This window comes from Phaeoacremonium minimum, assembly GCF_000392275.1.
Source record: "Phaeoacremonium minimum UCRPA7 unplaced genomic scaffold PA7_03_scaffold_158, whole genome shotgun sequence".
NCBI classification, from domain to species: Eukaryota; Fungi; Ascomycota; class Sordariomycetes; order Togniniales; family Togniniaceae; genus Phaeoacremonium; species Phaeoacremonium minimum.
In genome coordinates this window covers 13,262-40,786 of record NW_006921065.1, presented here as the reverse complement: position 1 = coordinate 40,786, position 27,525 = coordinate 13,262, and the positions used below count along the sequence as shown (strand labels likewise).

The 27,525-nt window shown below is 49.0% G+C and overlaps 5 protein-coding genes across 5 annotated transcripts; 2 read left to right on the top strand and 3 right to left on the bottom strand.

Annotated features, from left to right (window-relative positions):
- Positions 1–1,094: 1,094 nt before the first annotated feature.
- On the bottom strand, positions 1,095–3,411 carry UCRPA7_2345 (putative f-box and wd40 domain protein; the record flags this gene model as incomplete). The annotated part of the gene is made up of 2 exons (XM_007914921.1): positions 1,095–2,133; positions 2,192–3,411. The coding sequence occupies 2 exons, from the start codon at positions 3,409–3,411 to the stop codon at positions 1,095–1,097; spliced, it is 2,259 nt and encodes a 752-aa protein (XP_007913112.1).
- A 3,556-nt stretch (positions 3,412–6,967) lies between these two features.
- On the bottom strand, positions 6,968–7,537 carry UCRPA7_2344 (putative benzoate 4-monooxygenase cytochrome protein; the record flags this gene model as incomplete). Its single annotated transcript, XM_007914929.1, has 1 exon — positions 6,968–7,537. One exon carries the CDS (start codon positions 7,535–7,537, stop codon positions 6,968–6,970), a length of 570 nt encoding a protein of 189 aa, XP_007913120.1.
- Positions 7,538–18,323: 10,786 nt separating this feature from the next.
- UCRPA7_2343 (putative nadph dehydrogenase protein) lies at positions 18,324–19,258 on the top strand (the record flags this gene model as incomplete). Its single annotated transcript, XM_007914920.1, has 3 exons — positions 18,324–18,749; positions 18,803–19,147; positions 19,217–19,258. The coding sequence occupies 3 exons, from the start codon at positions 18,324–18,326 to the stop codon at positions 19,256–19,258; spliced, it is 813 nt and encodes a 270-aa protein (XP_007913111.1).
- A 328-nt stretch (positions 19,259–19,586) lies between these two features.
- UCRPA7_2342 (putative chitin deacetylase 1 protein) lies at positions 19,587–20,478 on the bottom strand (the record flags this gene model as incomplete). Its single annotated transcript, XM_007914925.1, has 4 exons — positions 19,587–19,728; positions 19,792–19,884; positions 19,942–20,220; positions 20,282–20,478. The coding sequence occupies 4 exons, from the start codon at positions 20,476–20,478 to the stop codon at positions 19,587–19,589; spliced, it is 711 nt and encodes a 236-aa protein (XP_007913116.1).
- Positions 20,479–21,167: 689 nt separating this feature from the next.
- UCRPA7_2341 (putative clavaminate synthase-like protein) lies at positions 21,168–22,289 on the top strand (the record flags this gene model as incomplete). The annotated part of the gene is made up of 4 exons (XM_007914926.1): positions 21,168–21,205; positions 21,260–21,567; positions 21,623–21,952; positions 22,009–22,289. The coding sequence occupies 4 exons, from the start codon at positions 21,168–21,170 to the stop codon at positions 22,287–22,289; spliced, it is 957 nt and encodes a 318-aa protein (XP_007913117.1).
- Between the last annotated feature and the right edge of the window lie 5,236 nt (positions 22,290–27,525).

The window sequence follows — 27,525 nt, the reverse complement described above, 5'->3', positions numbered from 1 at the left end:
TGCGTACGTCAATGATTCGATACGTGATTGCCGGCAGGAAGCCATTGTTCTCCGCGCCCCACGACGCTCCGTGCTTGTATCAGGGAAAGCGAACAGCACGGAGCAGCTGTAACCGTGACATCTTTCTTCACTTGACGATTGCTTTGATGGTTTGTTATCTGCGAGATTCCAGCCCAAAACTTTTGCCTCCGAGATCTATGTATCAAGTAGACGGACGAAGATGGTGTGTGTTTCCAGAGCACGGCGATGTCCCGGGCCGTGATATCTTGCCATTCCGCAGCGGCGGTGATTATCCGCCAACGTTGCCGTCTGCACAGACACAACGACCTTCCGTGAAACACTTCAAAACAAGTCGTCTCTGGAACGAGTATATAGGTAGCCGGAGATGCTGCATCTCGTCCGATGTGCGCAGAATTCGGTATCCATAAATTTGTATTGGGTCGAGAAAAATCTCCATCCGGGACATTTGCCGCCACTGATGCAGCGGTGGCCACATCAGAGAAGGAACGACAACTTAGACAAGCAGCCGGAGGAAGCTGGCAAAGACAATTGCTCCATTGATGGACAAAGCCAACGCCAACAGATACGGACGGCTAAGAACCGAGATGAGCAAGTCAAGATTTAAGATAATCAACTAGCCATTATTGCTCCGGACTATCTAGATGGAAAGACAATATGCAGTCTATATCTTATGCTAAAAAGAACAAAGGAAATTAGGAGGCAAGAAGCAAGTTTCCCGCTCGCGATGCATGATATCCAGATACAAGTCTAGAAGTCCCAAGAATAATACTCCATGGTCTGGCAGCTTGTAGGGCAATACAAATTGATCCCTGTGGACAATTCGATATACCAGATGAGGCCCCGTGAGAGGCTAACCCTTCTCCAATGCCCGTGTTCCCTTCCCCTAACCCTCCAGAAGATCATCTAGTCGAAAAGATGCAAGAATTTGTTTCGACTAAGTCGGTCATGACAAAGAAATTCGTGATGTAATGACGATGAACTAACGGCAGACCAGCTAACCGAGCATCAGTGTGGCCTCCAACATATCTTGTAGTGTATGCAACCATAAATTAGAATTAAATATCACGAGAGCATTAAATGTAGTTCTCGTCTTCCTCGGCAATTGCAGTCACTTGTGCTTGTTTCTCGCCTCTGGAGGATTCCAGCATCTCAATGCCTTCCACGCCAGCACCGAAGTCCATGACGAGAATCTTCGGATCTTGGCCGGTGCTTACAATGCGACGATAGTCGCTCTTGGCGCTGAGCACCCAACTTGCGTGCCACTTCGGGAAGTCGAGCAGCTGCCTGCCAGTCTCCATATCGAACACTTTGATGTCCGTGTCGTAGCTCCCGCTAATCAAACGCCCGGATACCGAGTCAATGTGCAGGCTGCGCACGAGATTATCGTGCGCTTTCATCTCTCGCAAGCACTCGCCCGTGTTGGCATCCCAAATGCGGATCACCTTGTCATTGCCGGCAGACGCCACATACCGCCCATCCTCGGAGAACTGTGAGCACGCAAGGCCCTTGGTATGGCCCTGAAACTCGCGGAAGTTCTTTCCCGTGTCGATATTCCAAAGCTTGACACGGAAGTCGCCCGAGCAAGAGACAATCGTATTACCACGCATCTGCACTGCATTGACAGGACCTGAGTGGCCACGGAGCTGCTTCAGCAAGGCACCAGTGGCGCGATCCCAGACACAGATGCTGATATCCTTGGAGCATGTCACGATATGTTTGTCGTCGAAGCACAGGTCGAGCACGGCAGCACTGTGGTGTCGAAGGCGGCGGATAGGACGATAACCGCTCTTCACATTGTAGACAATGCACGTCGCGTCAGAAGAGCCAGTGACCAGAATGTTCTCATCATATTGCAGACAGAGAATCGACGCCTTGTGATGCATGGAAAACGTTCCAACGGCAGGCACGGAAGTTGTGCGAGTCGCGGGCGTAACATCGGTGGTGGGCGTGGTATGCTCGTAAGTTGCATAGTGAGTCGGCTGGCCATTTTCGTCGAAGAGCATCGAAGTCTCATTGACCACCTCAGGAGGACCGATGACGAGTTTGCACTCCATCGTTCGCATATCCCAGATGCGAATAGTCTTGTCACGAGAACCTGTAATGATTTTCTCCCTAGAGTTGAGTGGTTAGCAAGGACTGGAAGAAAAGAGGTGGAGAAAGATTGACATACTCGTCGAACTGCAGGCAGTAGATGCTGTCCGAGTGGCCATTGAGATAGACCGGTGTCGCCTTGCCCTCCTTCCATCTCCTATCCACTTCCTCTTTGACCCGGTATATCTTACGCCAATTATTGCCCAGCTGGAGCGGTGGAACACCCAGCCCGGCCCCGGGTTGGATGGGACCACTCGTAGCATAGGTGGCCGTCTTCTCGCGTAGAAATGCTTCCCTCCAGATGTGCTGGCTCGAAATCACCGTGCTCCACTGCTTAGACACCAAACTCGCCGTGGACAGAGCGATCGCATCGAGATGAGCAAGGATTTGAATTGCTAGCTCGGTGGGCAGCTGCGAGATGAAATCAATGCGACTGATCTCAGGCGCACAGCCTAGAATCTCCTCGCCGTTTGAGGTGACCAGATCGAGGTCTTGCATCTCATCATCGCCGGCTATGTCAGAGTCGGCGCTTGTAACAGCGATCCCAATCCCACTCTCATGGTCGTCTTGCCCATCCTCTGGCGAGAGCCAGTTGTTCTTTGGGCTTACTACGGTCAGTCCGTGAAAGCCATGGTACTCGTTCTGCCACGCCGCCGCTGCCGCTCTCGCGCCTGAGCCAGTATTGTGTGGGATGATTGGCGGTTCATTGCCAGATCCTGGTACTGGCACAGGTATGGCCGGCGCGAGATCGGGAGAGTCCTCACGCGGAGGAGCGAGGCCAGCTTGCTCGAGATGCTCCCCGTACAAGACTCGCGAGTGTCGGAAGCTGGCAGCTTGACGGAGGCGATGCCAAGTCGAGTGGCTGGTAGTCGGTCGCGCATGCGGCTGAACGGACGAGAAAGGGTTATGCGACAGGGTGTGCGAGTGTGCGTGAGAGGTTCGCAGAAACTGACGTTGCGTCTCGTGGTGTTCCTCGGCCGTCGACGTGGCAATGGAGGTTCGTCGATGGACAAAGCCCTTCAGGGAGACGGAGGCGCGTCGGATCATGCCGCCGATAGACTTCTTGCCCTTGTCAGTGCCGTGTCCGCTTGAACTGCCGTTCTCATTATCGAACAAGGTATCGAGATTGTGGCTCTTGCTTCGCTCGAGGGCTAAATCGTGGAACTTTTGTTCCATGTCGTCGAAGTGGAAGACCGAGGACTTGGGCCGATGTCGCCAGGGGAGCGACATGCTCAGACTGCGCAGCCTGGGCTCGGTCGCTACGACCTCATGCTGGTCGGTGAAGGTATGGCTCTTCATCACAGAAGTCGAAGAAGAGGATGACTCGGCGTATATGGCTTCTTGTGCTGGTGCCCAATCGGTGATGGGGAAAACTCGGCGCGGTGTCGTGGTAGCCATTGCTGCGGACAGCGAGTGTATGGAGGAGTGGTGAGAGGCTCGAGTATCAGTCCCAAGACAACCGAAAATCGACGGACCACAGCAATGAAACCGAATCTGCAACAAGGGAACCCAAACTCCTTGGTCAGAATCTCATGGCCGCGTGAGCACGAGGGGTGGTGGTGGTATGCTGCTGATAATAACCCAGAAGCGGTTTATTTTCTGCCTGTCAAAAGTTTTCCCCCTTGGCTTGGACCGACTCTCGAATCGCGTTGGGCGGCTTGACTCGGGCGCTGGCGTGGGCTAGGCCCAAGGTAAGGAAGGATGGATGGGCGGGAAGGGGTTAGTCTAAATTGTCTAGACTGAATGATTGACACTTGACAGTCCTGTTGGATGGCTCCGGGTACCGGCTGTGCCTGTTGCCTTATTAAGGGTCCCCAACTATTGCGCAGGTCAGCCCGAGGATGCTCGATTGTGGTTGGATCCCTTTCTGGCGGGCGGGCGGTGGTGCCGTTGGGTGGGTGGTGTGTATGTTGCCTCTGTGGTTGTTGGTGGTGGGCTGGATCGGCCTTTTAGACTTTGCAGCAGCACGGTTCCAACAGAGCCAACCCAACGCGATAGGAGGGATGAGCAGGCCGCAGAAGATTGGTCGAGGAGCGATCAGCAAGGGGCGGAGGATGAGCCCAGGAGGTGGCAGGAAACAAGCGACTGAAAAGTGCTGCTCCCTGTCTGAAAAGGAATGGAGGCTATTAGCAGCTCAGTCTTATAGCGTAGCGATGCTGCAGTGGCAGCAGCCAGAAGATGCAACAAATATGTAGCTAGAAATGTAGGTCTTATCACGAGCCTGCAGCTGCGACTTCTTGATATTGTGGATTGCTGCTGCAGCTTTGTCGTTTTTTTCTTCTTTTCTCCTTGTTTCTTCGAGCAGGCCAATGCAAGTAAGAAAGTACCTGGAGCTTTCGGATCCCCAGCGTCCGGCAGGTCAAGGCAAGCAAAGCGAGGACGGGGGAGATGATGCGGCAGATGCAAATGAGACTAGGCCTCAGACTAGGTAAGTAGGCGGTCTGGTCTAGGTAATCGTGCTGAGGTTCGTGCGATCGCTGGCTGGCGCGACGAAAATCAATCTTCCGTCCGAGGTCTGTGGGTGAGCGGCGATGGCGAAAGACGCCTGAGTCAGGTGGAGTCTTCTCCAGAGCCACCTGCACGCAATCAGATGCCGTACAGAGCACGGTAAGGTATCGATTTTCGCGGAGATCCGGAGGAGGCTGCCCTTGGCTCAGAGCAATGTCTGAGAACCCCTTTTAGGGTGAGCAGTGATCTGAATTTTAAGAGTTGCTTTTAAGATGCCTTGTTCGTGATCAACTGCATTTTGCATGCTGCATGTTCAGGTTCAGGTTCTGGTTCTGGTTCAGGTGAAGTGGGTGCAGCTGCATTTGCATTTGCATATGCGGAAACTAAACACTTTAGGTAGGAACTCAGGTAAGGTAGACAGACTGATCAGGGAACTACGGTCAGGATCCTATCGTTCCTTCTTAATAACCGAGGAGGAGAGTGTACTAGTCTGGGTAAGCAGTAAACAAAGGAAGGAGCGACGGACTTGTCAAGTGCAGACACGCGCTCTGGCTATTGGAAGATGGCCGTGTCACTCAAATATCGCGGATGGGGCTACGCTACACCTACAGCCAGCCGAGCCAGCCTACCTCCCCAAGCTGCTTGTTTATTTTGCTGCATCTCATTTATTTCACTCACTTCTGCAGCTCAGTACTCAAGCCAGGCCAGGAACACGCGCACACACGGCAGATGCAGATCTCAGCCTCTCGTGGAGAGATTAGCTTGAGCCAGGGAGGCCCCTGGAAATGCGACCAGGGAGGGGTTTGGCCAGGGGTTTGTTACGCCTGCAACGCCTGCAATGCTTGGATCCGAGAATTGAGGCGAGTCCCTGAAAGAAATGACAATACACACATTTCTTCAAATCAACCGCTCCCAAAGGTGTTGTTGTCAATCTCGTCACATTGGCATCCTGGGATCTGGCCTGGCTAATGCTACCGCTTGCAGCACTGTGGTGCATCCAATCTGGTGTCTCTTCCTCATCAGAAGAAGATGGCTCGACATGGCCGCGAAGACTGGCCTGCTCTCGGTCTGAATGTTCCCCGCATTGACGCCACCGTTATCGTTAGGGTGTTGTACAGTGTTCGCCGTAAGCCGAATCGCCTTGTTTTTCTCGTAAACAGTTCGTCACGATGAAAATCCGGCCGCAACAGAGTCAGCCCGGCCGTCTAGCCAACCGTCTGTCACAGACGAGGAGGAGGTCCGACATCCCAGCCTGAAGCCTGGTCAAGCCTCGCTCGTTGGCCACTTCGACGGTGGGAGTCGTCGTTGGGATCCGCACCGCATCCGCTGATGCTCCGCCGACGCGATCAGAAGACCAACATCTCCACAGCTCCACCACTCTTCCGAACCTGAGCTCCGTCTCGCTCTTCCCCAGATTCATGAGACTCTCTGGGAAACCCCCTCAGCTCTGATTGCTTGTCCATCCCGCAACGCATGAGAGCTGTCAACGCGCATCGAGATCGTGCATGTAGCGGTACATCCTCCCCTTTGTGGCCTCTACAATGTTTTAGTGAGTGCGACATCGTTGACTCGCCTAGATGTTTCGCCGCAGTGACTGTCAAGAAGTCTTGACAATTACTCGTCATTGCACGGTACTAATAACCCGGTCTAAATTCTCCGAAGTTATCGCAATCGCGTGCTTCTAAACCTCGCTTCCTCCACCCCCTGCTCCTCGCCCGATCTACGTTTGATGGTCCTCGCATAGGCCATCGGTTCTCCTAGTCGCCGTTTTGCATTGCGTTAGAATGGATCACGACGACCGGAGGCTTACGGAATGACCTGTGTAAAACTGAGTGAAAAAAAGGGAGGTGTTGTACTATCAGACATGTTAGACTCCAATGTCTCAATTCTTTCTCACATGTCTCTCATGCCCCTCAGACTGCGTTCCGCATTAGCACAAAAAAGGCAAAAAAGAAATATTTCAGTCGCGTCCTATATATAAATATTATGTCTCGGCAAATACAAAGACTCGTGTTTCTACTCCTAAATAATGGAACCTTCTTCCCAACGCCACACTTTGGCGATTGTCCTACAGGACATGGCGGTTTGCCCAGGCTGAGCAATTCGACAACTCTTGTAGAGAGCATCAGAAGTGAGCTCCCATTCAGATATGCTCGGATGTGTTCCGGCGCACTCTGAGCCTCGCAACACACCTCCTAGCAACTCGCTCCTAACTACTCGAGCTCGATGAGACATCGTCTGCCCTTAGGCCCCAAAAGGAAGTAGATAACCTCTCCCATGTCTTCGTCCGTCATGCCCTCTCGCGTCGCGACCCTTGCGTTCGGAAATCTGAGGAAGAACAAAGCTGCCGCAAGCCGGAGTTCCACGCGTGCTAAATGTAGACCCAAGCAGACTGAATGGCCAGAGGTTAGCTCTTGTAGTCGACGGCCTCGTTGCGTCTTGACAGCACGGAAGAGGGCAACGTACTGCGTGATCCCAGCCCAAACGGCATTAATGAATCTTTCATTGCCTTGGTTGCCGTCGCCCACCTTGACGGGTCAAATGTCTCCGGCCGCGGATACACCAACGGGTTTCTGTGCATCGTGTAGGCCTGCGCCGTGACTGTCGTGCCTCCCGGGACCCAGTAGCCGGCCAGGTTCGCGCCGCCGGGGGGCACGATTCTTGGTAGACCAGCGGGCAGTGCGCCATATACACGTAGAGTCTCGTCGATGACCTGGTTCAGATAAGGCAGCTCGCTGAGATCGTCTGCGTTGAAGTCGTGTGGCAGCGTTGCCAGTTCGGCGAGCAGATTTCGCTTGACCTCCCTGTGCCGGCATACCGCCCAAATCAGGTAAGTAAGGGTAACGGCCGTGGTATCACTCCCAGCAATGATGTACGCCTGCGCATCAGCAATGATCTCTTCATCTGAAAGGCCCTCCTCGCCGGCCTTGAATAGTTTTGAAAACAGCGTCGGTTTCGTAGAGGGATCTGCAGCCATGAGCCGCTTGTAGCGCTGTATGGACTGCTGCGCGGAAGACCTCATCTGTCGTGTCGCCTGGGCGGCTCTGCGGAAAAGGGGCAGAGGCACATACTTGCCGATGGTGACGAGTGCCGGGAATGTAGACCTCAGACCGTTCAACTTGGCGTTGGTTTCCAGGTTCAAGATATATTGGTTTTTCTTCAAGGCTTCTCGTTAATGACCATGTCTTTGCCTTCTGTGTCAAGAGTCTAGCTACCTTGCCCAAATCCAACATGCGGAACGACTCGCCGAATGTTAACTCGCCAACAACATCTGTGCTGAAGAATAATGACCACTTGAATACGTCAGTGACGCCACGCGACTTGAACTCCTCAGCCATCTTCTCTATGGCTTGCACGGTGCGCTGGTGCACAACAGGCTCCACCAGCTTGAGAGCAGATACAGAAAGTGGCGAAGACAAGAGCCGGCGATGTCGTCTATGGAACTCGATATCACTAGTGCTGAAGACACTATCGTATGCATAGGGCACCATCCGCTGATACCAGGGTGACTTCGGATACTCGGTTTTTACTGAATATATGGTTTTGACAGCATCTATTTCAGAGAAGCCAACCTCATTGGGGCCAAGACGGACAATAGGGCCTTCAATATCATCATTAGCAGGCATTTATATACGATCATGGACAGCTTGCTGCACACCATATTGATCATGCAGTTGTTGCACATAAAATGCCCGGCGTCCACTGAGCCACTGGTGCTTCACAGCCGCATCGGTCCATTTTGAGTGCCATGTGCCCGGGATTTGAGAGATTGGGCTTGTGAGAAGTCGATATATGTGCTGTCCAATCCCGTCAGCTCAGTTACTAAGACACCGTAAACAAACTTATAGCTTACCACCAGGATTGCGATAAATAGTGCTGCCCCTGCAAGGTACATAGTGCCATTGTCTGGTATTCTGACAATGCTAGGTACCATGATGGTATGCTTTTTCAATTTCACCTTTGAGACTTCACCTTCGTATAACAAATGATATGAAGAATGAATGTTTTATTGCCCGCATGTGGGATCTTTCATTACTCTTTCTACTTGAGATACTAGTTTAGGAGCTAAGGCAGCGTTATTCCCTGTGCAGATGGCGTGCCATGTGATATGATGATACAGTGACCAGGCATCTGGGCTGGGCTGACCGGGAAAAGTGGAGAGGCTAGCTATCGAATCTTGTCTTCACCTTCTCGGTGATGTCGAATTGGGCCTGATAAGAGTGTTTTCACTGTTTGAAGGCATGATAGATCAAGTGCCACGTTATGACGTGCCGGGGAAGGGCTATGGCGTGCGGCACTTGGATGCGGCGGCTCTCCATCTTGGCCGAACTGGCCTCTCAAACTACGAGGTATGTATTTTCAGTATCTGAGTCAACGATCAACACCTAGGTGGCTAGTTTCCGCGTTGCCGCGGTGCATGTGCCGCTCGTTGAATCATCGCCTAATTCTTCATCTCAGCCATCAATGGTTCATATTCGGCGATGCTTCATGAGGAATATTCCCGCCCGCTACACCCGTCGGCGTCGCTCGTTTAGTCATCAACGGCGCCACCTTTCAACCTGTACTATGGTCCTTAACAATGGTAGCTGCTTATATCGCTGGGCATTTGTGCATCCAAGACGACCCTGCGCTCTATGTCATTAAGTCGCTGATACTTGAGATCTAGTCGCTTGAGATCATTGCCTATGTCTATTGCGTGATGACCTAAGTTTCTCTCTCATCGAGATTGAATGTTGTTTATAAGAAGACTTGTCCTTCGGTGTGCAGGATGTATCAGAATAAAGGCCAACACACCTCGTCCGCTGCTGAACAAAAGCAACATATACATCTTTGATTGACTCAAGTTGTCCAAATTCCGTTGAGCAATCTTTCAAGATGGGACTGTGGGTCCTTGAACCAAACACGACCGAGAAGGTCCCTGGCACCGTCCACGTCGAACGCGACACTGAACAATTGCGATCCCTTACTGCCAATCTCAAGCACGGTACGGGTCATGACGAGGATATTGTTCTCGTGCCGCAGCCATCCGATTCCATCAATGACCCATTGAGTGAGTCTTCAGCGTAAAACAACTTCGAGGGCTGTATTGATACAAATTCTCTCAGACTGGCCGCACAAGAAAAAGCTGTTCCACAGCTTTCTACTTTCATTTGGTACAGGTCTTGGCTCTGGAACATGTTACTTCCTCAATCCCTCGGCTTCCACCATTGCAAAGCAGATTGGGACTTCTGTAATGCAATTATCTCGTAGTGTCAGCGTACTGATGTTATGTATGGGTATTGCTAGTGTGCTCACGACTCCTCTGGCTCGGATCTACGGCAAACGTCCCGTGTTCTTGGGCCTTGGAGTTCTTGGCTGTCTCGGATATGGAATTCTCCTTATCAACCCAGAGGACATCAAGTATATATATGCTGGTCGCGCATTATGGGGCGCTTCACAGAGTGCTCTCGAATACCTCGTCAGCTCCAGTGTCGGGGATCTATTTTTCGTGCATCAGCGAGGAATCCATCTAGCCATCTGGCATTTTGCCTTGGCTGGTGGAAATTCTCTCGGGCAGGTCATCGCAAGCCAGGTTGTCGCCGGACAGTCCTACATATGGGCTTTCCGTTACGCGTAAGTAAATAGAAAACCGAGGATGCTCTTTTGTCACTAATAGATAATAACAGTGTCATTTTTGAAGCGGCATATATTACCGCCCTCTTCTTCTTGCTTGAGGAGACCACCTACAACCGCCCAAGCAGATTCGATACTGATATTCGTGAAATTCTCGCAAACGAGGTTGATCAGCTTAGCGATACCAATCGACCCACCGAAGAGTCCAAGGACGAGTCTCACGTAGATGTCTCTGAGCCAGATGCCAACTTTGAAGAGAGGAGAACAACATATTGGCAATCTCTGAAAGTCTACAACGGTCGTTACAGCCAGGAAAACTACTTGAAGGCAGTCCTTTCACCTTTTGCCACCTACCTACTACCTGGAGTATCATGGGCAGCTTACTCTTATGGTTGCTCGGTGGCATTTTCGGCTGCAATCTCTGTCAATTTGTCATCCGTGTTTATGAAGCCACCGTATAACTTCTCGACAAGCTCTGTGGGATTGACTGTTCTCTCGCCATTTGTTGCCAACATCATCGGCAACTTTGTGCCGGGACCTGTCGCAGACTGGCTAGTTACTTTCATGTCCCGGAAGAACCAAGGCGTGTATGAGCCTGAGTTCCGAAATGTCCTTTGTATTCCGGCCCTTTTCACTGGGATCATTGGATACTGGGGTTTCGGCTTAGCTATACACTACCGCGTCCACTGGTTCCTACCCGTGTTCTTCTTTGGAGTAGCTGGATTTTCTGGATCGATCCTATCTCTGGTGTCTAATACCTATCTCCTGGATTGCCATCGGAAGTATGCTCAAGATGCCTACGCGGCCGTTACTCTCGTCAAGGGCATCATGACTTTTGCTGTTGCCTTTTTCGTAAATACATGGTTGGCTAAATGTGGCCCTATCCATGTCTTCTTCATCATCGGTACAATCCACGTTTTAGGTTGCATTTACGGACTTGTTTTGTATATCTACGGCAAGAAGGTGAGTACGGATCAGATCTTCTTTAAATGACTACACTTATCAACTGTGTCTCTAGATTCGCTTAGCTGTTCACCATAACACGTTCATCCAAAATTCATTGCGAATATGCGGAAACCACTAAGTGTGCTGGGCTAGGTAGATTACTGGTTTGGCCTGGGGCGGTCAAAGGAACCGAGCATTCAACGGCTTACCTCTTGTGTGGATGATGGTGAACAATCTAGAGTTAGCCCGTGATATCATGGTATGAATTAGAAATATACTAAAATTGCTTCAAAGAATTTTCTTAGACGGTCTTGGCATACTAAATTCTTGATTTCCCTAACCCCCCAAGGTAAGGCCTCGTGTAAATCCCCTTAAATGATGATCTGGTTCGACCCGCAAGACCTGTTGTTAGCCAATGACTAACCGACGTTGGGGTAATATGAGTGACCGTATGGCAATCCCCCTTTTGTTCATTAGTTATATAGGTATTGCAACAATTCCACACTAGTAGCAGAAATGGGATCGTCTCAACACTAAACAACAAGGGGAAGCACGCCAGAGGGGAAACTTCCCCGCAACTACACCCCACATACCAGAAAGGGAGAGTTTCCTCAGATTACCCCCAACACCTTGGGATCAACAACAATTTTCATCAGAAGTGACGACTCGGGCGATGTGGGGGGCAGTGAAGATGAGCGATCATAGAAGTACGATTGAATTCGTTCATTACATCGTATACTATCAACCAGTTGTGCCAGGTATCAATCTAAGTAATTTGATACAATGGCGTTGTCACTTTTCCACGTCCCACCTGGTGCGACTGCCCAAGTGAGCATAATTGATACAACTTTCATGTCCTGTACACCACCGGAATGGCTCTGGAATTTGAATTCCTGGAACGAGTGTGGCGAACACACAGCTAATGAGGAGCCGTCAAGCGCACAAGATCGTGAAATAAAGTACCTATTCGAGAAGTCGGCCGGGCCAGATTTCATGCGGTACGCATATGAACCCGCGTACCGATTGGCCAGATTACTTACAAGCTTTTCAATGAGATCTGTACTGAGTCTGGATGTCAATAGCCGTAAAAAAGCCGAAGCGATGTTGGACGAGTCGGCGGTCACGCATAAGTAGAAAAGCTAATTGTTCAACCTTAACATGCATAAATCATGGCTATCTCGCACCATAGAGGACCTTGGTATTAAGTTTAGACTGGAAAACGATACAGGACACCTCATGCTATCAAAGTTTGACTCAGTCAAATCTCGGTGTTCAAAGGCTTTCATTAGGACTGCTATGCTTTGTTAGTGCTAATAGTTAGGAAATCGTAACATGTGATTCATGCTTTGCTGGGTATCGAGGGGATACACATTGGTTAGAGCTTAAGACACTTATTCACAGTGTGAAACCAACCCTCGATGGTGTCAAGAAATTAAACCTACGAAGTTGGAGTTTCTTGACCTTCATGACTCATCATTCTCGAACCATGGCTGCTTCTTATTAGTGACTCATTCAATGCAAATTTATTTTTCTTTTTATTTTATTTTATTTAAACTTTTTTTAGATTTTTCGAGTCGTCATTAACATTGTAAATGAAATATCTAGAAAGTGTGAGTAGAGAGCTATATGGAAGAAAGTTCGTCACTCTTCACTAATCACTTCCTTGCAAATACATTCATGTCGCAAGCGCTAGGGCTTTTGTCTTTGCCTCCAGAGCTCCGCAGGCTCATCTGGGAGGCAGTAGCTGACGTCAACTCTCAAGCAGTCAACGCAATAATACGATGCTGCCAACAGATCCTGCACGAATTCCTACCGATAATATTTGCATTGCGTCCAGGAACATACGCTAGCGGCAAATTCAAGTATGATCTCGTCATTGCCCTAGAGCCTACTTGCGTTCCAGGGGAGTGGCTTCGATTCTATTGCCTGCCCAGCCTAGGACGCAACATTCTGAAAAGAAAAGTCCTTTGGGAGGATGAACCGCGCCGGAGATTCGAGGCAAGGCCGTGTTCGCAGGTTATATATAAGGGTACAAATGGCGGGCGAGACCGATGGGCTCCGTTGATTGGTATAACAGTTGCCGATATGGATGACCCCATTATTGATATCATGCTGAACCTGCCGAACTTAACGAACGTCACTGTCGTTTTTGAGCATCCCGAATTGAATTCCTTAGACCCTCGATTCGACGAAGCATTTCTTTGCCAATGGGCCAAGGCACAAGATGTTTTATATCTTCTCAAGATGTTGCCGCGCATCGAAAAGTTCGGCATTCATCTGTCAAATGGCCGACAGCGCGAGGCCACAGACCCTCAGAGCTTGAATGAATATTGGCAAAAAAGTCCCTGGGTCAACGAATATCCCTGGACGACTCAAGATTCGAGTTCTGTCTCGAGCCGTCTTCTCTTACCGTTCGTGAGGCTCAAAGCACGTTACAGCGCGACAACCTGGGATTACGGGAAGGGAAACTGCAGATATGATCTCTGGGATGATCGGGGTGCTCTCTACGAAAATAACCCAATACCACATCCAACCAGAAACCACTGCTATTGCGAAGGTCTGTGTACCTCAGTGTTACTGCATCGGGTTGCGGACTTGATAACACGAAAAAAAAGAGAAGACATTCTCTAAGCCCATAATGTATGGCCTTGATCAAAAACTGAACTGTATGTCTTACTGGCGTGATCGATATGTTGAGGTCGAATCGGGGGTAAAGAGCATGGATTGTCTAATCGATAGATGTCCTGGCTCACAGGCAGATATGCTTCGTCTGCACCGGCTGCGCACACGATACACCTCGGGCAGGAATTTCTTTTCTGTAGACAGCTTCAGATGGAGAGGTATCCGAAAGTATTCCTTGTTGAATGTATTCATACAAACCCGTGCAAATACATCCAGAACCCTGGCTCATTTGCTCAATCCGTGCGCCTCTGTCAGAACGCAGGAGTTGCGGAAGGAGGTATCTCAATTGGACAAGTTTTTCAAGGGCTCTGTCAAGAACCCCACCTTTCTGAGTTCTTTGGGGTGTTATACGAAAGACGGTTGGGATAAGAACGCATGGCTACACTGTTATCCCCAGGGAATACCCACCAATATCACAATGGTACCCTTAACGTTTTTACCTAGCTCTACAGCTGGAGGACACGACTACCTACTGATTTACTTTGCTGAAGATGAATCTGATACGGAAACTAGCTCCGAGATTTCTCTTGTACTTTAATTCTGTATTCATAAAGTATCATGGTTGCCTAATAAAAGAGTGTCGTCAGGAGTTGACAATGCCCCTCAATCCTTACTATACCGGATTTTGTACAGTCACATGAAAGGTTTTTTTACTCAGTATCCATAAATAGCAGCAGCCAATCTTGAAGAACAGGTTATCGTGACAATATATGATTGTGAGCACAATGACTATATTCCAGTCGGAGCTAAGGAGACGCCGATCCGACGTCCCGAGATGTTCCCATCATGAGGACAGGTCCATACTGGAGCTTGCAGGGTCAGCCGGCCCTGCCTATGTTGCAATCGGACGCATGATAATAGAAAGGACGAGCAAGCGTATTCGAACTGAGCCGTCTCGGCTAGCCGCAATCCAGGATCAAATCCAATAACGTTGATCCACCGGCTGAAGCTGAGCTTCGGAGCCGAGGAAGCGGCAGGCTCACGGCCACCTAACGGCTTTGAAGGATGCTCACGTTAGCTTTGACTGTGTCCTTCAGCTCGATCCAACAGATCTCTTCGGGTTCCTGAACTGAGTCTTTGAAAAGATGTAGGAGGATGACGTGCTAATCTCTCATGAATATAAGCCTTAATCAACTTTTGAAATCTCTCATACCAGATTCACTTGCTGACTTATGGGAAATACCTCTTGATGAACCTGCTCGGGAACATGAAAACCAGATAATCTACGGCATATTAATCAGAATCTCTCCCAAAGGCATTTTTTTCTCTTCCATCATGCCCCGCCAACGCTCTAAGAAGACCACGAGTCGTTATATCCTTTACAACCGAGTCAAACGTCTGGGGATCGAAATGCCAGCCTGTTCTAGATGTGAAAAGCGCAGCACAAAGTGTATCGTCGCAGTCGACTCTTCGCGCTGCTCAGAGTGTATTCGTGCTGGCGGCTCTGTCAAATGCGATGTTCATGGCCCTTCTGAACAAGAATGGGCTTTACTGGAGAGCGAGGAGAAAAAGTTGTCAGAAGCATGGAGGACCACCCAGGGTCATCTGATTGAGCTACAATCAAGACTCTTTCGATTAGACCAACAAAGAGAAATGTTACGCAAACGCGCTGCGGAGATGCTTCGTCGCGGCCTCAGATCTCTTGATGAGTTCGATGGTGTGGGGAAGGAAGTGTGTTTGGAGGTAGAAACGAATGCCTCCGAAAGATCTACTTGCATTTTGTCTCCATCCGTGAGCTCTTTTCACCAACCGAGCGAGTTCTGTGATCAGCTAGGAGCAAACATGGTCTCAATTCTTCCAGAGGACAGCTCTTTGGACACATTCTGGACAGGTATGGGGCTTACTGGGATGGCAAAGGAGCTTTCAACTGGGGCCTGGACAGTCTCTCACATGGGCCATGTAAGCAATGTTGATGAGATTGATATAGCCGGTCACTGCACTTGATTTTGTTCACGGCGTCCTGGTATCGGATAATGTGCTGTGGTCTTTGAAATCTTATACGTCGAGGCCCTTCCTTCACAAATATATAGAGATCTACGTGGTGTGGTGCACTAGAATACACCTCACTATGTGCTTGGAGAAGTACATCTGTGCATAACGCTAGTGATGTGGATAAGACCCTTAGTCGGGACACTTGTTCGCTGTGTACAAAGACGAGCATGGGCTGAAATACCACATCCTCGGTACCAATACTTCCAACGATTTGTGACACCCGCCCAATATTCACCAGAGATGAATGAAGCCGGACCCACTATGTCTACTCAGATCCCTTCGTGTGCGCCCAGGAGGATTGCTTGCCTCATTATTTGATTATCATTCCACTACTTCAAAGTTGAGATATGCGATGGACTTGTAAACGCCGTGCGCGCCCAGGGCTTTCAGCTTGAGCGTCATGTATTCTTTATCGCCAGTGCGCAAGTGATGTGCTATGACCGACTCGAGATAGTCGAGGTGCCTGATAAGCTTGCACCACTTGTGGTTTCCTATCATTTCGATGTTCGCATCGATCGTCCAGGTATTGTCTTGCCCAACGACGTTGAAAGCCCACTCATGAAACGTTTCGGTAGTGCCACCAGCGGAAGCTGCCACAATGGCGATCTTGTCAGTTATTTTCTTAGCTGCGCGATTGAAAACTAAGTTGCTCGCGGATATAGCCTGGCCGGCCGAATAATAGAGACCAGCTTTCCAGTGCGGTTGATGTCTCCGGGAAAGACGTGTTACCAACGGATCTGTCCCGTTGGACGCTGTGACGTCTGTTCCGTTTGCAGCATTCTCTTCTAAGAGCCTGCTGTTTGGGCAACTGTTGGCCCACACAACAGAAATTAACCCTAGTGCGGTGACTACACGTAGTAGGCGCATTGTACTTGAGTTTGCGATGATCTCTGGATCTCAGAGTGACTTATGCGGCAACAGTCGTGCGATGATGACGGGATATAGTCCGAGTACTGTGTACAATCGTCTGGGCCATTCAAGTGGGATGGAAATTGGGAAAACTTATACATGAATTGGTTGTAGTTGGATCACTGTAATCACTAGGATCACTGGCTGATCCAAAAGATCTGACAGATCCAATTACACAACGTTACCCGAGTATCCGACGATTTGCTATTTTTACCGAGTAGTGTTTACGAATGGTAAGGAAACTACAACACAAAACACAGAACCTTAGTAGATAGCATTGGTAAATTCGGGCGAAAGTAAGTCCAAACTAGACATGCGGGTACGGCCTGCATCTAGAAGATAGATTCCGATTTTGCAGCCTTTTAAGCTAAAGCCACCGGATATACATGTAGTAGCCAATTTGAAGGATCACAATTCTCACACTGGAATAGAAAGTATCCCTTCGAGGTCACCTTCAATACCGAGCATTGTGTTGAGTGCCTTTCGTCAAGCTACCTTCTGTCACTGGGAATGCAAGCCAAGCCCCCGTTGGGTCAAGGCGATAGTAATTGAGATCCAATGATAATTTTCATCTGGAATTGATCCTGTCATTAAAAATCACCCATAAATCAAAAAGAGGTCAACCAGTAGCTACATTGAAGGCATTAAGTGGCGCCCGAACGGGGTAGGAGCGTAAGTACTTATAGGCTATCTGTCTCACTTACTTTACTTCAGGCAAGCAACATGATGGCGTGGAGAGACAAAAAGAAAATTGCAGGAAACATTGAGGAATTTGTCCGATGAGGTTGCCTTGTATTACAAATTGGTGTACGTGAAAGACCTGAATTTTCCCATCTGCAATTGGTTCACTGTCGGGGTGACTATTGCACCGTTCCCACGGCGGCGGCCAGGCGAGCGGGCGAGCAGTACAGTGGTGGCGGCCGGACCACACGCCTGTGGATTTGAGCCTCGGCAAGACAAGGATCGAGCCTGTTGCGACCATCGGCACCACAAAACATCAGAGTATAGATATCAAGGCTTCGCCAGTGTCCGACATGATACCCTAGATAAACCAAGGAGAACGCCAGGAGAAGCATGCGGGAAACCACCGCGATGGAGAGCCTGCACACCGGGAAATCAATTACGCTAAAATGCGGCTTGACGCTGCCGAATCGCCTTGTCAAGGCCGCAACAACAGAGCAGATGGCGGACAAAGACCAGCTTCCCGACGAGAAGCTCAATCATGCATATGGCCAATGGGCAGACGGAGGATGGGGCCTTTTGCTAACGGGTAAGGAAGAGCATCTCAAGTCTGCGAGTTTTCAACAGGAGCTTACACTTTTCCCCAAGGGAATGTCCAAGTCGACGTTCAACATCTTGGCCAACCATACGACACCGCACTGAACGAGACCATTCCGCGGGACAAGCTGCTGCATGCTTGGAAATCGTGGGCTGCTGCATGCAATCGGTCAGGCACCCCAACCTTGATGCAGCTCAACCATCCTGGACGCCAATCGCCTCTCGGTGCAGGAAGACGTGGCTTTCTGGCCAAATCGCTGGCCCCGAGTGCTGTTCCTCTCCAGATCGGTCCCAGTGCGGTACAGCGCCTCGTCTCGTGCCTCATCTTTGGAACACCAAAGGAAATGACCCTAGAGGACATTCACGAAGTCATACGACAATTCGTGACCGCCGCCCGTCTCGCCTCCGAGGCGGGTTTTGCGGGGATAGAACTACACGCTGCACATGGCTACCTCCTGGCTCAATTCCTCTCGCCCACTATCAATCGTCGTTCTGATGCATACGGCGGCTCCCCCGCGGCTCGTGCCAAGCTCATCGTCGACATTGTCGAGGCCATCCGTGCAGAGGTTCCCTCGACTTTCTGCATTGGCGTGAAGCTCAATTCGGTAGACCACCAGTCGATTTCAGAATTGAAAGACTGCATCGAGCAGTTGCACGCCATTGCGGCTGCTGGGGTCGATTTCGTAGAGATCAGTGGAGGAACTTATGAGAACCCGGTGGTAAGGATCGATCTAGATTACTTCCCCACTGTCCCTACTCCCATTTCGGGCGTGTAAGCACTCTATTTCGGCTGACTGCGCCACTAACATGCATCCTTTCTCAGATGATTTTGGGCAATAAGGAACTAGAGAAGTCGGACCGCACAAAGGCACGTGAGGCATTCTTCCTAGAATTCGCCAAGGCCATCCGTAGCGAGTTTCCAGAGGTGCCATTGATGGTGACTGGCGGGTTTCGCACGCGGCAGGGCATGGAAGCTGCTGTTGCGGAAGGCCATTGCGACTTGATAGGCATTGCAAGACCTGCTTGCTTGAACCCCGCACTGCCCAAGAACACAATCTTCAACTCGGAGCTTGCATCCGAAGACGCAAAAGTGTATGCAAGGAGGATTGACGCACCGTGGCTGCTGAAGAAGATTGCTGGGTTTGGCGTCGGAGCAGGAATGGAATCCGTAAGTCTAAAGCATCGAAAGTCCGTTGAGCGTTGAGCTTTGAGGACGCAAGCTGACCTCTATCTTGAGACATGGTACTCAAAGCAGATTCAAAAGCTTGGCAAGCTGTAAAGTAGGTATGGGCAAAAGAAGTTGTCGTAACAATTACGAGGTCAATGCATTTTTATCAGGACGACACAAGACGCGCAAACATTATCTAGAAGCCATGCTATGTTCTCTGCGCACCGTTTAGGACCACGGCGGTTATAGAGCGATGGCCGAAAGCTTTCGGGCAAGTTTACTTCTGATGGTCCTGTAGTTCAATAGGGCTACAACTCGAATATACTGGCCATTATCATCATGTTTGTCTTTCCGCAATTAAACTTATGATATATGTCCCTATCTAATCGTATCATATGCTGGACTTTCCCATGCATAACACGAAAGCTGTTTCTCACACTCATATTAGTTGACCTTTGCGGTATGGGAACTTGTTACGAAAATGCACCGCGATGTCCTTCCTCCTAGCCACCCAGACACCTTCCTTGCCTGCAATGTACTCAATGAATTCTCTCAGTGCTGTCGCCCGACCAGGTTTGCCACTGATGCGGCAATGCAGAGCAACTGTCATCATTCCAGGATTGCCCTTCTCGCCTTCAGCATACAATGTGTCGAAGGCATTCTTAAGGTACTCAGTGAACGCTCCTACAGAGCCCCAACCATGAGGAGCGCAATATTTGAGATCATTGCAATCGTAGCTTGTAAGTTCGTGTTAGTTGATCTATCCAAAGAGACCATGATACCAAAGGACTCACGTATAAGGAATCATTAGCATGCCCTTTGGTGATGCTGAATCCTTCTCTGCTGGCACATCGACCCAGTAGGGCAAATCGTCGGCGTATGTATCTGCCTCCCAAAGTAAAGGGGCTCCCAATTCTTCGTGAACTTCATGAACAAGACCTCTTGAGTATGGCGAGAGACGGCCATAATACCAACCAACTGGATACTCTCCCGTGAGGGTTTTGAGACATTTCATTTGCTGATGAACCATAGCCTTCTCTTTCTCTGCTCCAACAGTGTGGTAGTCTATCCAGCTTGAATTTGGTCAGCACAGCGCATCTCATCATGATTCCGTGAAGAGCGCAAGGAGCTTACCGATATCCGTGCGATGCAATTTCGTGGCCACCGTCAATAAACGCTTTGACGACTGCGGGATTCTTCTCGAGGGCCATACCAACAGCGTACACGGTGGCTGGGAACTTGCGCTCCTCCAAAGTATTCAACAATCTCCAAACTCCACGACGCGAGCCATAATCATAGTCACTCTCAACGTTAACCGCGCGCTCACCCATCCGTGGAGCAATGTGGGCCTGTTCCCAAAGCATATTCTCGGACTGCGTATCGCCATTGAGGGTCGTGCGCTCCGCTCCCTCTTCATAGTTAATCACAAATGAAACAGCAATTTTAGCGCCATTGGGCCATTCGGGATTGGGAGGACGTCGCCCAAATCCAACATGGTCGCGTGGAAAATCATATTTGGTCCCCCTGAGGGGGTCTATGTTCATTGGCGCTTCGTCACCCATCGCTGCGACTTGTGCTTTCAATGAGATACCGGATGGTGCAAAACCAATGCACCATAGCCCATTCAAGTTCTATAGTAATAGTGACACTATTCCACCCTGACGACCCGCTGACGGCCAAGCTTAGTGCAGTCTGCAAGATAACGGCGAAAGAGCCCACCAGCTTATCGCTTGCCAACGGCACTCGGCAGTGGTGATCGACATCACTGATAAGACGACGGCCATCGGCTCTTCACCTGCTCGGCTAGTTATTCGCTCGCTAAGGGACGAAAGGGAACCGATAGTACCTCCTTCGGCAATAGCATTTATCATAACTTTGTAGTCCAAATCCAGCCTTTAGTACAAATTGATCAACTTGCTCACCGTTGTGGCGATTAGTCTTGTGATCCGAGTTTTACCTCGATATATGTGCAGTGCAACACTTCTGTACCAGCCACCGAAATTGTGTAAGTTGAGGAGTCATGGCGCCATCAGCTATTGATCCCGATCCCGAGCCTGAGTATGTGGTGTTCTCGCACGATGGATCATGGGGTCATAAACGCGAGGTTCTCAGGGGAGACCGAGCGAAGTCTACCTTTGAAGAGATTCCGATAATAGATATGACGGGCAGTTTCAGTGACGACGTCAATGTCAGGCGTAAGGTTGCGAAAGAAATCGCCACTGCGTGTGAGCAGGTGGGATTTTTCTACATAAAGAATCATGGAATACCTCAGGAGTTGATGGACGAAACTATGGGGGCAGCCCGCAAGCATTTCGACAAGCCTTTTGAGGCGAAAATGCGCGAGCATATTTATAAAAGCAAGGACATGAGAGGATATGAGCCAGTACACGGAGCTAACGTGGATCCCAACACAAAAGGAGGTAAGAATGGTGTAACCTACTACAAAACGAGACATGCAGACTAATTGATCAACAGACCGCAAGGAATCGTTCCTTCATAATTGGGAACCAGAATGTGAACCAGTCCCACCGACTCTCACCGAGGAGCAACGCGCATTACTGCACCAGAATCTTTGGCCTGATGACGATCCTGGATTCAAGCAGGCATGTTATAAATACGACCGACATATGGTGGTACTCTTGCGGAAGATGATACAAATGTTCGCTCTTGGTCTTGGGCTTGATGAACATTATTTTGATGAGAAAGTCACTCATCCTCTCGCATCTTGCAAGATGATTCACTACCCTCCACAAGATCCTACGGCCAACGACGAGACGGGCATCGGTGCACACACAGACTTCGTCTGTAAGTTGGTTCGAACGCATATGACGTGATATTTGGCCCTGCTAACTAATTCTAAGGCTTCACTATGCTCCTCCAAGATGACGTCGGGGGCCTGGAAGTGCTGAATGCAAACGCACACTGGATTCCTGCAACTCCCATTCCCGGCACCTTTGTCATCAATGTTGGTGACTTCCTGATGAGGCTCACTAATAAAAAGTTTCTATCAACTGTTCATCGTGTTGCAAACAAAACCGGAAAAGAGCGCTATTCAATGCCTTGGTTTTGCTCGTTCAACCTTGATGCTATTGTAGAGGTCCGAGTTTCCGTCGAATTAGGCACTGTGGTCGAAAGATGTTAACTGTAGCCACAGGTTATCCCAGACTTTGTCTCAGAAATGCAGGCTGCAGCATACGAACCAATTACGGTCGCCGAGGTGAGAAGCATCAATGCTTTTTAGTTGATTGTTCTTTATCTGATTTTTGTAGTACTACCAACGTCGCCTCGGCAAACAAAGGAAGGAGGGTATTCGCAAGGGAAAGTTTGAGATGACCTCAGCATCATAATTATATATAAATCCGATCTGATTGCTCAGGAATTATCTAATTAAAGAGAAAACGGGTAGTCTGTCATTGAGTAGCACTTCTACCAGTGTCAAGATACACGATGTGGCATGCTTTCAATATTCTCATGCCGGTCATTGCTGTCTCATTTAGGTACATTCATATTGAGTTGATACCCCTGTTTCGATACGGTAGCAATTGCAGGCTCCCCAATCAAGATGGGTTTACTCGATTCCTTGCCGAGCAGCCCGATGATCAAAGTTGAGTAGCGTGAGTGTGTAAGCGAGCATGGCAGGTCTGGGCGGGGATCTTTTGCTTTACCATAGGTGGCCTAAGTTGAGAACGAAACGCAGCAATTCTTTATAGTGGAAAGTAATCATATTGGCTGTTCCAGGTTTCTGCTCTGATGGACGCATATAGGTTGACGGCCAGCAAGGCTTTGGCTCAATTAGAAAATGGTTCTGTTACAGTGGAAAGGTATACCTGTTCGCTATTACTACGATTTAAAGAGTGTGACACAGCTATCAAGGCTTCCGCTAAGTGTGTGGTGATGACAGCTGGACTATTCATGTTTTTTAAATGTTTGTGGCTGAAGGCGCTGTTACCCCATTATGAGCTTGGTGATGTACCTTTCGCAAGCTGCCATTGCTGGCTTCGTTCGTCTGGAAGGGGTTTAACTCTCCAGCTCCTGCGTGAAATACCTTTGACCCTCGAATAGAGATATTGCCGGCTTGTGACCGGGCAGTTCGTCGAATTAGAGTCTTTATGAAGAGGCTTATCTGGCTGTCTGATCCAGAGGCCCACATAGATTTGTGGTCCCACATCGCATCTTCCTCGCCTAGATATGAGGCATGATACAAGGCTAGTGAAGCTATTAGCCGACGCTTTGATAACGCCAGCAATCACTAGATATCAAAGGCATCCATCTTACAGATAAGCACGCATATAGTACAAATGGCTTCGGGGGCATGCTGGGAGAATAAATTGGCTATCCAGCCCCCAATCAAATGTACCTGTCTGTTTTGTTTACGACGTGATCTGGCGCCAAACGTTTCCCAATAGACCAAATATAACATAATGAAGCTGTCTTCAGAAGAGAAGCGAGTGGAGCCCGATGTTGGAGCTCCTACAAGAGTTTCCATTCAACGAGCATCCATTGACAACACTGCACTTGGCAAACAGGTCGATGACAAACGAAATGATGATGCGCTTGCTTTTGCAGCCGAACATCACGTCGGCTCTCTCACCGCCGAGGAAGATAAGTTAATGCTGTGGAAGATCGATAGAGTTCTGTTACCTATTGTAAGTTGCTTGATACTTCTTTTCACGCGCTCTACTGACAACTTAGCTCGTTATGACTTACAGCCTGAAGTTCCTGGACCAGCAGGCTATGTCATATTCATCTAATTTTGGACTTCGAGATGATATGGTATGTCTGCACATATGAAGCTGACGACATTACTACCAGCTTACTGAGGTAAATAGCATTTATCACTAAATCAATATGCCTGGGCGTCTGGTTCAATCATCAACCTAGGTAAGTAGCATCCTATCTTCTTGACCATTTTCAACCCATGTTTGAAGAGATTACTGAATACTTCCGAAGCGATCCTGGTATTTCAGCCCATTGCCAGCAGAGTTATGCAAATCGTCCCTCTTGGACGGTTCGTTTCGGTATCCGTACTTCTGTGGGGTGCCCTCCTCATGTGCACTGCCGCCGCGCGCTCATTCGCCGCAATATCTGTGCTCCGAACACTGCTTGGATTCGCCGAATCTGGCATTACACCCGCAATGGTGTTAATTGTTTCGATGTGGTACAAGAGAGATGGCGAACAACCAGGTCGCCAGGGGGCTTGGTTTCTTGGCAATGCCATTGCGGTTTGTGGTTTTCTAGACGTGTCATTCTTCGTTCTACACGTCAACTGATCCTGGCATAGCAAATGGTCGGTGGCCTCCTCGGCTATGGTATCGGTCATATCAATAGTGATCTGAACGCTGGTCCTTGGATTTGGTTCTTCATCATCGTTGGTGCCATCACATTCATTTGGGGAATCATTCTCTTCTTCATCCTCCCAGACAACCCAATGAACGCCAAATTCCTCAAACCTCATGAAAGGGCCATGGCCATAGCTCGTCTCAAAGAAAATCATACCGGCATTATCAACCATCAATGGAAGTGGGCCCAGTTTCGAGAGTGTCTAGCAGATCCTTTTACTTGGATGTACTGTTCTGTATTATTTCTTAGCACCATTCCGTCAGGAGGTGTTGCGTCTTTGTAAGCATTTCTTCGGGATAACATCAGAACCAATAGCTGACACAGTTCGCCAGCGGCAATATCGTAATCAAGCAATTCGGATTTTCTTCTCTTCAAACTACCCTCTTATCAATCCCCCTGGGAGCAGTTCAAACAGTGTCACTGCTCATTAGTGGATGGTTGAATTCCCGCTTCAAGAACATTCGTTGTATTGTGGCTTCTGTCACCCAAATCCCTCCACTTATTGGAGCTGTTCTCCTCATGACACTACCACAAAGCAATCATGTTGGCCGCCTTATCTCTTACTATATCATTCAAACACACACTGTTACCAATGTCATGATCTACTCTATATTTACTGGTAACACCTCTGGATTCACCAAGAAGCTCACTGGCTCAGCTCTGATGTTTATATCATCGTCCTTGGGACTAATCATAGGGCCACAGCTATTCGTGGCAAAGGAGGCTCCTCGGTATGCTACGGCTTTTAATGCAGCCATATCATGCTTTGCAATTCTGATTGCCCTTCCATTTGTCATAATGGCTTACGTGTTCTGGCTGAACAAGAAGAAGGCAAGAGCACTCGCTGATGCACCATCGTATACTGAGGAGGAGCTTGCACAAGAGGGTCTGATGGATTTGACGGACAAGGAGCAGTTGCACTTCCGATACGTCTATTGATCTATCGGAATTAATTTTCATCTTCCTGGAAATGATCAGATATTTATACTTCTCTACAAACTCGCCAAGCACATGGTGGAATGATTGCCTGTTTGCACTGTCAAACTATTGAACACATACAACGCTCATGAATCAATTACACATGATATGAAGTTTCTGATTACAGTGACTAATATTTGCAATCAGCCGCATGTCTTGAGAGTATTTAGGAAAGAAAACATAATTATATCTCCAAATTTGTTAAGAAGGGCAACTCAGCACTTGTCGCCCAAACCTGACGAGGTTCTCATTCAGTAGAGGCTCCTTGTCGAAACCTTTCAAAACTTGATCAATCATGCTAGCGGAAATCTCGCTGACTGTCACGCTGGGCATTGATACAGCTACTTTCATCACAAAAGCCATGAGGGATCTTGTAGAGAAGGTAGGAGCCGTGATCCAGCCAGGTTTCGCCACGCGTACTTCATTATCTCGGTTGCTCTGCTTGGCCCTTGGAAAGTGTAGAGACACTATCAGTCTATGTAAATGGGGTATTGAATCATTCGGCACGCTTACACGCATCGACAAATATTGTGATAAGAATGGTATTCTCTTGTTGGGATCACACTCGGCTGCACTGCCACTGATATAAACGAATCGGAATGGGCGATTAAGTCCAGCTTTGTGCATTGCTTTGAGGCCCGCGAAAGGACAGCCCTGGCAAACTCGCTTCACCTCTGCAAAGTCCACCCCTCTGGCGTTTGAAGGAGTGATGGCAACTGTCCTACTCGGACATTAGCTCAATAGGTTGGCAGCTAGATGGGGGGCTAGAGGCCTTTATTAGATGCACGCATCAGCTTCAATGAACTTCTTTGTAGTGCGGTCTGGATAGTTTTCATAATCATCAATAGTGACATTTCGTAGCTTGGATATATCTCCTTCATCTTCTGGATTTGTGGCATCGACAACGGTGTCCTAGACAATGCAACTACTGCTGTGATGTCTGGTTGTTTCAAGCTCAATCTGACTACTTCCTTTCCCACAAAACCCGTAGCTCCTGTAACAATAAGCTTCATGGCTGAATATAGGGTCGTGTTGCGCACATGTTTTAATTACTTCTCTCGACACTCAGAGCAGACACTTCAAGGGATTTTACAATAATTTTATCTTTCATACTAACGATCACAGAGACCAATCCAATACACTAACATCTCCAACAAACAACGGAATATCGGGGTAGGGCCTTGACTCGCGACTCCGTGGACTACTACCTATCTAGGCGAATTATCAGTCAGCCACTGAGAGGCCCGATTGCTGAGCTATATTAGCGCACCGGATAATCAGCCTCCTACTCCGATTCCGATTCTATCCTCCTGCCGGTTCATCCCGCTGCCCTTCCATATTTTAATAGTTCCTATCGAAAAAATAGGTACTGCGACTCCTACTCCGACTCTGATATCCTCTCACCGACTAGCAGGCACTGCATTGCATCACAATATCTTTGCTCCGATCCGTGTTAGTCGCTTAGGCAATAGGGGGTCGAATCCTGGAACGCAGCAAGTATCAGCGGTACCTAGTCCACTAATAGATATGGCTACTACTAGTAGCTTAGGTACCTTAGGTACTGTACATATGATACTCCGAGTCTCTGTAGCAGGTATACGCCTGCACTGATGATGGAGGTCTTGGGTGGGCAGCCAGATAGGTAGGTACCTGAGGTAGGTAACTCAAACTCTAAATCCTCCCAGGGTGTCTAGGTACCTACTAACTTACCTAGTAGGTAAGTTTGCAGCCGGAAGACTTGCTTCCCACGAGGCATTTTAGATGCCTATGGGTAGTTAGGTAGGTATGGCACCTACGAGCGGCCTCGCTGCTATAAGCTCGCCATACGCTCCTTTCTCGGGATAACCGAAGTAATCCCTCAGCGTATGGATCATTTCAAGTTTCATCAGTACTCCCAGGAGATCTCAGTGATATAGGAGGCTTCAATGATCTCTAATACTGAAACAGGGCAGCAGTGCCTACTGCTGACCAACACCCTCTCAAGATATCATATAATACCCACACAAACGAAGCCTCCAGGGCATGAAGAACGTAATGGAATGGAAGGGGTAGTCATTCTT